The following is a 12167-nucleotide window of genomic DNA, read 5'->3' as shown; positions in this document are numbered from 1 at the left end:
TTTATGAGTTCCCATTGGTGGACATGAGAAGAGCTACGGGATATGATTGGACGGCTGATATCGATTAGTGGAGCGTAGAGGCTTGCTCGTCTGTCTGTGTCCAGTACTCGCCTGAGCCGACTGTGTCGGGGTTCGCGCCTTGTCCTCCCGAGTACGCGTGTGCGTGTGTGTGCTACTTACGAAGTGCGTGCGTGCTTCGACGCAAAAGTTTCGTCCCGCTTCTTCTTCCTGTTTTCCGGTTTGTGCTTGTCATCTCTCCGTCTGCCATGAACAGCGAAGACAAAAAGGCTCCCTCTATGGGAAAAGTTGTTTTCCTGGCGTTGAGGGTGAAGAGCGCATTCAAGAAACGAAAAAACAGAAAGGAAAAAAGGTGAGAATTACGTAAACATGTAATTAAGAAATAGAAATAAACTAACTCCGTAACTGATCGAAAGTTTTCGTGAACCGTACAGTAAACTGGCAAACTTTTTAAAAGTTGAATCATGTGGTTTCTTGTCGAATATATTCGTCATTGACCTGGCAACAGCGATTCGAGGCAAATCCATATTTGTAATTATTCGCTTCGACTGGATCGTTTTCGAATTATGACAAGCAGCTGTCCGTTTCAGAATGTATTAGATGATGCAGTTTATGCACATAAAACGAAGGGAGATTAATATACATACATCTAAAGAATACATAACAAGTATACCTTATAGGTAAGCCTCTACATTACAATGCTGTTATAAACAAAGTATCATAACAGTAATTTAGGATAATTTTCGTGACATTTAACAGTTACGATTGACATGTTAAAAACAGTGTTCTTCATTCGAGAACTCGCCACGAAGGTTCCGAATTGAAGTCTTGGAATGGGCGTTTCTTTGTTTGTGTTCTTTCATCAATTCCATCCAATCATCATTCACCCTCTTTGTCGCGACAAGTCTTAATTGACAGAAAATCAGCGTAAAGTAAGAACATTTCTCCACATTGATTTCCAACAACTTGAAAAAATAGTATAACGTGTTGAAAGATGGAAAGCAGAGTGAAATCATTTAATTTATACGTATATATAACTTAGCATAAGCGTGCAATTGTTGGTTTGGTCATTCGTAATTGGGATGAAACTTCTGACTCTACGCCTTATTACTATAATAGATTAGAGTAAAAGAAACTAAAGTGTATTTTGTTTCACAGAGGAACGCTTCCTATAATTCAGTTCCAATTTTAATGCTTTGTTTGGTATAATATTGATTCATCATTAGTTAATACGTATAATTTTATCATTTGTTAATGTTGCCTTGTGTAGCCATTGCCGCATTTAACGCGGGGCACAGGGGAACGTGCGCTCCAAAGCAATTACTAAGTATTATGACATCGTTTCATAAAAAAAAATAATAATCGAGCGACAGAAACAGAATTGTGCAATAACAGCATTTCTACACTGCCAGAGAATACAAGGATAAAGATTAGCACTAACAAGGGAGGTTATCTAAGTGTCCCCCTCCGATTTCCATGAAACTTGGCAGGTGTATAGAGGGGCCCAAAGGAAGAAATACGTGTTTTTGTGTTTCAGCTAAAAAACGGTTTTAGGGGCAACCCCCTTCAAATGGCAAGATGAGGAGAAATTGAAGTGGGATCTGACCCCGAAACCACGTAAATATGGCACAGGAAGAAACAGGGGGCATAAATCGAATTCGAGACATCTTGATTACTGGTCATTATGTTAATCAAGGCCTACGAATAGGGCCACTACACACCATCAGAAGCAATGACGGTACAAGTTTTGGACACCCGCACCTTTGCTGAACTGATTAAGCGGACTATGTAAATCCAGTCTCATAATTTTTGCCTGTACTTTCTTGCACGCTAGATTTTTACACATAAAGAAATCTAACGTCATTGCTATGCAAGAAAAATCGAATATATAATGATAATATGATTGATTACATATTAACCAATACTGTGATAAATTCTTTAAAATCTTAAGGTAGAAAGTTTCTGTACTTCACTAAGACATTGGAATTATCTCGGTTCTTATTTGTTATCAAGTGAATCTCTTGCAACACTATAAACCAGTGGTTCTTAACCTTCGTGAGCCCGCGGACCTGTTAATTCGTTTCTTAAAAGTCGATAACCCAGTGCCGGATCTACAAATCTTGGTCCCCTCTACCTACCTACCTCTACACACACACACACACACACACACACATACACAAGGGCTTAGAGGGTGATTAAAATGTCCTTAATACCCCCAAAAAAGTAAAGGAGTTAGGCTGGGTACAATTGGTCATGATAGAAACAAGAACTCCACACCTCTGGGTAGGATTGTGGGAGGGAGACTGGCAGTCGGGAGATCGGCCTAGGCCCTTCAAGGGCTGTTATTTTTTTACATACGCATATACGAACCCTCTACTATGCCAATGGCTGAGGGTCTCCTAAAGGATTACTTGTCTCCCCCCCCCCCGCGCAGCAGGATTTTGCGGTTTGTATATCCGGCACTGCGATAACCCGATCCTAACAATTTTACTCGTAAATAGCTTATAAATTACGGCTTAATCATAGAGAGTTATTAGTTCGACTAAACTTTGAGTTTCATCTGGCCAGTACCAATAAATTAATTAGGTGATTGCTGATTGTCCTTGAAATCTTCCATTTCGAACGTCAAAAAATTTCCAACTTATCAATATATTACCACTTCTACAAATTTGTTACTGAAAATGACTGCGCAAATTAATTAACCGTGATGTCAAATTTCGAGGCAGAAAGCAACGCCCCCCCTGGTTGGACCGTTTGCTTGCTCACCGCCACTGTCGCGATAAAATTTCCTGTTATCGCAGGCGACCTCGAAACCCGAACGAAAGACCTTCGTTCCAGGGGTTGCCAGCTCGGGCTGCAAGTAGCTTCACCCTTCCGGCACTAACTCGAGGTCGGCCTCACGGTTGTGATTCAAATGTGGAGGCTGCATGAGTGACAGCCCATTATCAGCGGCTTTGATTCCTCACCGGTCATCTTTCCAGGTGGTTGCCAGCTCGGGCTGCAAGTCTAAGTTCAGGATAACCTCTCGCGGCCCTGTATAAATGACACTGGTACCGGGTCGCTGCCTGGCGGTTGAGAAACAATGTCATAGACTTTACTGGTTACGTAGATCATGTAGCAAAATATTTTGTGCATTGTAAGCATTGTATTATTATTTTATTGGTCGAAAACATTTGTTTGACACTCAACAAACAAATAGGAGCTCCTTGAGTAATGGACAAATTCTTCAATTACAGTGTCATTAATGTTTCGTATTAATTTCAATATTAGTTGTATAGAGGGAATAATTTTTGTAATCTCTTTACATTATGGTTAGGTTAGGTTAGGTTAGGAAGTCCATTGCGGGATCTGCAGGGCTCTTATGACAGCCACCAAGAAGAAGCCTACAAAACATTGTCTTCTCTCCTAAGCATCAGGGTTTTTCTGCAACTGACATAGATGCCGCAAGTCACATAATGGCTTGACATTAAGATATATACACAGGAAAATTCACTTCACAGTATAGTTACTAAATTTTTTTTCCAAAAAATTGTGATTGTGCCTGAAATATTTTTAACAGCATGGTTTCACTTATACATATGTGATTGATTTGCATATTTTATAAGTAGAAGCATTTGTTTTGTACACATTAAAAGTACAATGTTAATATTTATACAATATATTGTATGCTCATTCTGTTTAAGCAGGTTACAGATGATTGGAAAGACAGTAAAAATTAGAAGAAAGATTAATGTATAATTTCGTAACTAATTTATATAAGCGACTAACTATTAAGAATAGTACGGGTAAAATGCTGGTGTCTGCTTTTAAATTAATTTTGAAAGGCTGTAAGAAACGATAGTTATATTACACAATTAGTCGTAGACAATGCTTTTTTTTGTGGGAAGAAAAGTTGCGGCATTCTTCAAATTGGTTTACTATTGTGTTTGTTTGTGTTTATCATAAGAACTAATTAAAATATTGTGGTATGTTCATAATTGTTCATGTATCCATGTAGTTACACACCTACACCAACACACACGCACGTTTTTTCCGTTAAAATAAAATGTTATCAGTGGGGAGGGGGAAGTTCGTCGAACTTGATGTTACCTGGGGGATACTCCTATGGTTTAAGATAATGAAAAAAAAAACACTGGTTATATTTTAGACGCATGTCTGTCAACACCACTGGCGTACGCAGGGGAGTGGGAGCAGATGGGGCTACAGCCCCTTCCGGAATTTTGAGAAAATTAAATTTTTAAAATGAAAGAAGTAAAGACCTCGAAGTGATAAATGCAAACCCCCTTAAAAAGACCCAAAATTAACATTCTTGTCTTTGAATAACTTAAAACTAGGTCTGAAAATAGTAATAACAAAATACTTTATTGTGTATCACCAGCCCCCAACCTAGAATACAGCCATGTAATGTCCACCTTTAGATTCCAGCCCCCTCCAAAAAGAGATCCTACGTACGCCAGTGGTCAGCACTAAATATAAGGAACATGTCTCTCTATTGGAATAATATGTTTAAACTTTCACAAAAACTCATTTTGCTATTATTATTAGTATTGGGATGAAAATTAAAGTGATGTGAATGTATGAGGAGCGTAAGCACACTCTAGAATCTCTGTGGTGCCACCTATGTTTGGAGCTCTGGCCTGAAAGCAGTAGCCTAGGTCGAATGTGTGAGTGAATCATGGGGAAGCTTGTAGTTCGCACATTGTCCAAGGACACAGATATTTTGCCCTAGGCCAAAGTCAAATACTGTCACCGTCCCCATACAATCTTATATTACTTCGTTACATAGGTGCCGCCTCGGTGGCAAGGGGTGTCGAGTGGTCGACTCACTTCCGAAAGTTTCCGGGTTTGATTTCCTGTCCTTGGCACGGGCGTTCCCTTACCAAATTTCTTGTAATCATTTTTAAATCCCCATCGTCCCGAACCCTGGTGGCAGAACTTCTCCAAATTCATTGCAGGGCAAACATCTGTGAATTTTTTTGCAATGAAAATGAAAAAAAAAAGAAGTGATGGTACATAAAGTATGAAAGGAAGCTAATGGTAAAGAAACTATTAACTTTTTGAATCAAGGGGGTTTAGTTTAATATTTTCTGGCTTTTCCAACTGGAAACATGCTTTAACAGAGTGTCTACCAGTCAAGAAAAAGTCAAGAAATCAACAGGTAGGTCAAGAAAGTCAAGAGAAAGTCCAAGAATTATGCTTTCGGTCAAGAATTTTTGCTATTTTTTTTACAGTATAGTGAATTTACATTGTTACGTATGTACCTGTAATGGGATTTGATAAAATTGAATAATAGCGTCGTCGCCTTGTAATCAAGGGGTCCCAGGTTCGACACCCGATGGAGGCACATGGCACAGTGGTTCGGATCCTACTTTAAAGCGTAGGTCCAGTCCCGATTAGCCTTACTGCGCATAAAGTGGAATTAAGACACCAACTCAAATGAACAAACAAATAAATTTGAATATTTGGGAATCTAAAATAGTATTGAGTTGTGGGTAAGGTTTGTTCACATTGTTTCTTAAGAATTATATTCTTGTATGTGTGATGTTTTGTAAAAGTATTAAACAAAGTAACGTGACCATTCTCCATCTAGCATGAAGTCTAAAGCATTAATTTTTACATGCATTAATAATTAAAGCAAATCTAAATCTCTTGTTAAAGTACAGCTTCAGTTTTCATCTTGTCTTGTGGTAAGGTTTTTCATTGAATAAAAATATATATTTTCTTAATTTCCAGCTACACTTAAGTAGGGGGCGATTAAATAAATGTTAAAAAGGGGAAAAAGGTCAAGAAAAAGTCAAGATTTTTGGATGTCTTATTTTGGTAGTCACCCTGTTTAAGAAAATTCAGCTCCCATAAAACCTCCCAGTGTTGCAAAGAATACATTTGCCTAGTAGTGTTCGCAAGGGTGGATTTGCGAGATGTCTTTTAAACGTGTTTGAGCCCACACAGGCCCGATTGTATAAAACAGTTGATAATGGATTAGTAAGTAAAATTGATCTGCAGTCACGCTGAACTCTGATTTTGTGTTGTATAAAAGTTGAACTGAGATCCAGTCCCTGCGATCTGCGATCAAAGTTGATCCGCGATTTTTCTCCGATCAGCAGACATTGACCGTAGATCAGCTGTTGTAACATGGCTGTACTAACGAATATTTGCTTGTAAAATGTGTTGCAAGTGAACGTATGTGGCAAGATGGGAAAATTACTTCATATATCCTGTTTCCATAATAATAAGGAAGAAGCATGCACAACGAGGTGAACAATGATCAATATTTCTTCCATTTTTCTTTCTTTCCTCGTGTGTCATTGTTATTTACTGTTTCAAATACCATGTATTTTTTATTGAAATTTGCCTTAAATGACTGCAAGAGCATATTGTAACATTGTTTAATTGCACGATCAGAGAAAAGTAACTTGAGAACAATCGAATGTTGATACAAACCGAAAATAGACCCGCTTACATTTTCTTGTTGATATATCATCATTGTAAAACTTGCGTTGGGATGAAGAGGGAGTATAAAAATATTACCATTTCGCTTTACTGCATCCAGCCAAGTGTTATTGCAATTCAATGTTGTCCGCAGAATGGAACAGATCATGTAACTTTGGTTGTAGTGTATATATCTACTTCTTTATGAACCGAGCACGTTGCATTTTAGTTGGTAAAGCTTTCTCCCCTCCTGATATATAAATGACACATATTTTATTTCGAATATTATTTGTTTTGTGCATAATTTACATCCGAGAGGACAAGCGCCACTGTTGTTTCAATATTTCTTTCCATTCGGGAAAACGCAAACATAATTTACATTTCACAACGTAGGCTATTCACGTGCAAGGAAAATTCCGTAATTACTTACAGGAACTAATGGTCCATCTGTAACATGTCGTGTAATCACAAAATAAATATAATAATCATCTCCTTACATGAACAATAGCTCCAAATCCGAGTATAAGAAAGTTGTTATATCTCTTTTTAGCATTAAAAAGAAATACATATTTTTATTTTTTTATTTTATTTATGCAAGCATATTTTCTCCCCTTTGCAACCGAGAACCGATAGTTGCTTTCGTTGTCAAGATCAAATCATCCACGTGGAACGTGCACAAGCAATAAATGGCCGTTTAGTATCTAATTTACGTGATGTTACTAAATTTGCAACATGTTCGAATATTTACTACGTCCAGAACCTCAGATTTATTCTTTATTCAAATAATAAATACATGCATTTTCCGAAACCGACTTTAAAATGTTTGCTGTTCAGTGTTGGACAATTGGCAACATCACAGGCACACTAGCAACATGTCTGGATTTGCCACGTTGCCAAATGTATTTCTTTGACCCAAGATCAGGATTTGATCTAAGATCGACAAATCGACAGTTGGCTTTATACAACATGATAGAAGGTTGAACTTAGTTCACTACCGGATCGTAGGTCAAATCTGATCTCCAGTTAGTGATGTTCATACAACCGGCCCCAAATGTTTTTCAAGAATTGGCGCCCCTGCTTATGAGACCAGTGTAGCATCCCTTGATGAAGAAATCTGCCCAGTGGGAGGAAACCGCTTAAAGGCAGAGATGCTTAATGCCACGACGGAGAGATTAAATCCCTCACAACAAGGACATTTCGTTTCGCATTAATGCACTTCCCGGCGACGGGAAATATGGCCACGTCATCAGTCCGGAACCATTTCCACGGGAGACATTCCGAGATGATGTGACGCCCACCCTGGCCATTTGCATAAGGACGTGATCGCTTCTAAAGCTGACGCTCCAACAAAGTTTTAGATTCCACTTGACTTAAATAGTCTGGCGTCGCCAGCGGGTGGGCATTAGCCAGTCGGGAAATTATCTTTAATCCAGCCTCCTGCCAACCCAAATGGCCTGGAAATTAAAATTTTATACATTTTAATACAATTGATTGTTTATGGTGGATGTAAAAAGCGTAATGAGAGAAGTGCGTCAATTTCGTCTATTTTTACATCCAGGCACATCTGTCTTCGTGACACGTTACGCTGGCCGCAAGAATGAAACAGAAAAGAAGAGGTAGTGAAAATAAACATCGGAGGAAGAAAGGGGAAAATGAAATTAGGAATGAGAGTGAGCGAGTAACAGGAATAAAGAAAGAAAGGAGGTAGAGAATAGGAAGACAGAATGAAAGAAATAAGGGGCAGAGAGAAGGGAGAAGAGAAATAAGGATAGTGAACGAGACAGGGAAACACAGAAAGATAGAGATTGAGTAAGAGGAAGAAAGAAGGGAGATAGTAAAATGAATGATAGAAAAAATAAGGGTGTGGAGAAAGAGAAAACATCTGAGGAAGAAATGGGAAAGAGAATGAGCGAGACAATGAAACAAGGGACAGGAAGAAAGGGATTGAGTAACAGGAAGAATGAGAGGAGATAGGAAGAATGAATGAAAGGATAATAAGTGCAAGATTGTAACTTTTAGTAGTAAGAAAAGAGTTCTCTTACGACTATAGTATAGACAATAAAATAGTTCAACGAACAAACAATGCCATAGAAGTAGGCGTTACGTTTACTTCTGACTGAACATTTAATTGTCATTATCAAGCGATCATAAAAAGAAGTCTGATACTTGTAGGTTTTATCAGGAGAAACTTTTTCCATAATTTTTCAGCCTCAACGGTAAACAGGATTGTACATCTCACTAATTCGCCGGATGTTAGAATATTGCAGTTCAATCTGGAATCCTCAGCATAGGACTTGAGAGGACACGTGAAAAGGTACAAATGCAAATTTTCAAATGGTTGTGCTTTAAAAGCAATTTTGAATATCATAATAGAAATTATGTAACTTTATGTAGCCATTTTGGTCTCAATACCTGGAAAGACAGAAGAGATTTTAATGATCTAATGTTTTTACGTAAATTTGTAAGAGAAGATTGGCTATGTTCTGAGCCGTTAGAGAGAATAAACTCCCATGTAACACCTTTTACAGTGAGGAACAGAACACCTTTCTACACGCCATTCTCAAGGTTAAACATACACAAAAACTCGCCAATAGTAAGTGTTCAGGAATCATTTAATGAGTTATTCTTAGTCCATGATTTGGACATATTTTTCGATTCATGTAATGTTATTATACGCAAAATACTGTAAAACATTATATATTATCGGATTTGTCTGTAAAGGAGTATAACCGTATTTATACGTTGTCACACTATCAAATTTTTTAACATTATTTTATGTATTAACATGATTGTTAACATTTGTGTATATTATTCACATTATCTTTGTGTACATTATGTTCAGCATAAATGGGACTTCGGTCCTGTGATGGACAAATAAAGAAATGAGAAGGGAAGAAAATATATTGAGAAGAAGAGGATGTCTAAGATGAAGAAAATTGAGAAGAGGAAAATAGAGAGTGAGAGACAGGGTCAAAGGACGGCTATTTTACATTGATTTTCTGCCTCTTTGATGGATCGCGACGATGTAGAAGAACGATAAAATGGATGGTGAGGCAAAGACAATGTTACAACCATCCTTGTTCAGAGTTTGAACCAGACACCTCTGTCTTAGTAGACCGTTACGCCGACACGAAAGAAAAAAAGAAGCATTTAGACAAAGAAACAAGAAATAAAATAACAGCAAGCAAGACAGGAAAGCCGAGAGAAAAATAGATAAAGGGGCCCGAAAAAAGAAAAAGAGAGGGAGGATGACTGATATAAAGGAAGAGAGAAGAGCTAAATATGTATAAAAATAAATAAAGATAATAAAATATAGAAAGAGAGGGACGGAGAGAAGATATATTAAGAAATAAAGGATGTAGGGAAGGAGGAAGAATGAAAGAATTATTCTATTTCGAATATTTTTCCGTTGCTTTTCTGCCTCTTTGGTTAGTCGCGTCCATTAGGATGAATAATGAAATGGACGATGGGACAAACGCAATGTTATATCCAGAGCTTCTGGCATGGGCCTAATTTTGAGGGGGCAGAATCGAACTTGGAGCTCAACTTTGTAACTGTGATATTTGCAAAATCACAAATATTACTCTTAATTATTTTGTTTGTCAGGTCCCACGAGGTTAACAAAGGTATTATCAACTTGAAAATTTTAATCAAACTGAATTTTTTTTTGGGGGGGGGGCAAGTGCCTCTCCTTGTCTCCGCCAAGATACGCCTATGGCTCCTGGGATAGCATAGTACTAATGGCGTCGACTTATACGAGGGTTGCTGGAAAAGGTTCTGCAAACTACCACCAACAGTGGCGCTAGTGTTCCGCTATTATAAAAATTGGAAGGATAGACCTCTTTTATGTTATCTTTGATTGTTTGTTTAAGCCTATTCGTTTATTTTTTACAGCAGTTTGAAGAAGTAGTTTCGTGTGAAAAATGGAAATTTCTCGTGAACACTTTCGGACAATGCTTTTTTATGATTTCAAATGTAGTTTAACACCGAAACAATGCACCGAGCGACTACATTTGGCTTTTGGACCAAGCACCATCCAATAGGACTGTGTACAATTGGTTTGCCGAATTCCAGCGTGGTCGCACATTTCTCAGTGATGAATTTCGTGAAGGTCGTCCATCCACGTCTGTTGTTGCCAGTAATGTTGATGCTGTGCGTGAAACGATTGAGAGAGATCGGCATGTGACATACCGTGAGATTCAGGCATCCTTGAACAGTGACATGGAAGCAATACATACGATTTTGCATGGTCATCTGAACGTACGGAAACTTTCAAGCCGTTGGATCCCCCACAACTTGACCAAAGCTCAAAAACAGGCTCGTGTAAATTGGTGTAAAGAAATGCTCAAAAAATTCAACCGAGGCAAGTCAAATTTGGTGTACTACATCGTTACTGGGGACGAAACTTGGATCTATTCATACGAACCCGAAACTAAACAGCAATCCACTGTTTGGGTGTTTCAAAGTGAGACGAAACAAACAAAAGTTGTTAGTTCAAGGAGCTGCCAAGCAAATGATTGCTTCAGTATCAGCTTGAGTGGAAAAAAATGCTTTCAAAATTGGTTTGAGCGTATGCAAAAGTGTATCGATCTTAAGGGTGAATACTTTGAAAAAACAGTAAAGCCATTTCCAAAATTTTACATGTCTTTTTCATAGTGATTGCAGAAACTTTTCCAGCAGCCCTCGTAATGAATGGGTCCCGGGTGCGATACCAAGCGAGGCCACATAATGGTTCTGATCCCGTTTTAAACTGTAAGTGCAGTCTCAATTAGTATTTTACTGCATAAAGTTGACTTAAAAGCAACGCATGCTTTTCAAGGAGTTTTAACCAAACACCTCTGGCTTCGTTGCACATTACGCTGACCGAAACGAAAGAGTGAAACACGTAGAGAAAGAGTGGGATGATAGAGGAAGAAAGGGAAAGGGAAATAAGGAGCGAAAGAGTGTGAGCAGGACAGAGAGACAGGAATAAGAAGATACAAGATCACGAAGGAGACAAAGGAAGAAAGAGAGAGAAGATAACAGAGGAATTAACAGATAAAGAAATAAAGGGAGGTAGGAAAACGTGAGAGAGAGATTGAGAAACGCGAAGAAAGAAAGAAGGGAGGTAAAAAGAGGAAAAATGAAAGAATCAAGATCGAAGGGGAAGAGAAGATGAACGCAAGAAAGACGAAAGGATATAGCATCCGTTTTGTTCTGTCTTTACGGCCAGTTTTTGGCATCAACTTGGCCAATTTGCATCAAACTTTATGGTTAGCACAGAGCCCTACGACACCAGGGGTCCCGGATTCAAATCCTGGCCTCGGCATGGGTGTTCTTTGTGAATGTTCCTTCATCAATTTAATCATATCCTGCAATTAGCCAAAAGTAGTAGAAAAGTGGCGCTAAATAATAGAAATCAAATCAAATGAAGCAACTACAGTAAAACCTCGTTAATTCGGACTAATGGGGGGATAAGTTGACCGGTTTAACGAAAGTCCGGATTAACTGAAATAACCTAAAAGAACAGTAGAAAGGCATTAAAACTCCGTTTATAGCAACAAAACACGTTTATTATGGTGTATTCAAAGGGCATAGGCCTAAATACACTATGTACAGTACAAAGTCTGCGGGAAAAAGAATTTCATCAGTCGTTGACTGTCTTTTCTTTGGGAAGTGCTCTTGTTGACTTCTAGCCACATTTAAAACCTCGCATTCTGCTTTTTTGTTTTGCCTTTTAC

At 38.3% G+C, this 12167-nt stretch overlaps 1 protein-coding gene across 1 annotated transcript in view; it reads left to right on the top strand.

The window, feature by feature from the left end:
* The first annotated feature begins 220 nt into the window (after positions 1–220).
* The window catches only part of wake (ankyrin repeat and fibronectin type III domain containing protein wide awake), a 727887-nt gene continuing 715940 nt past the window's right edge, over positions 221–12167 (top strand). The window contains exon 1 of the mRNA XM_083110519.1: positions 221–370. Within this exon, the coding sequence (XP_082966645.1) occupies positions 267–370 (104 nt within the window). The 5' untranslated portion in view covers positions 221–266. The remainder of the gene's footprint in view (positions 371–12167) is intronic.

Source organism: Lepisma saccharinum, chromosome 24, assembly GCF_977018435.1.
Source record: "Lepisma saccharinum chromosome 24, izLepSacc3.1, whole genome shotgun sequence".
In the NCBI taxonomy this organism is placed as follows: Eukaryota; Metazoa; Arthropoda; class Insecta; order Zygentoma; family Lepismatidae; genus Lepisma; species Lepisma saccharinum.
This window is presented reverse-complemented; position numbering and strand designations above follow the sequence as displayed.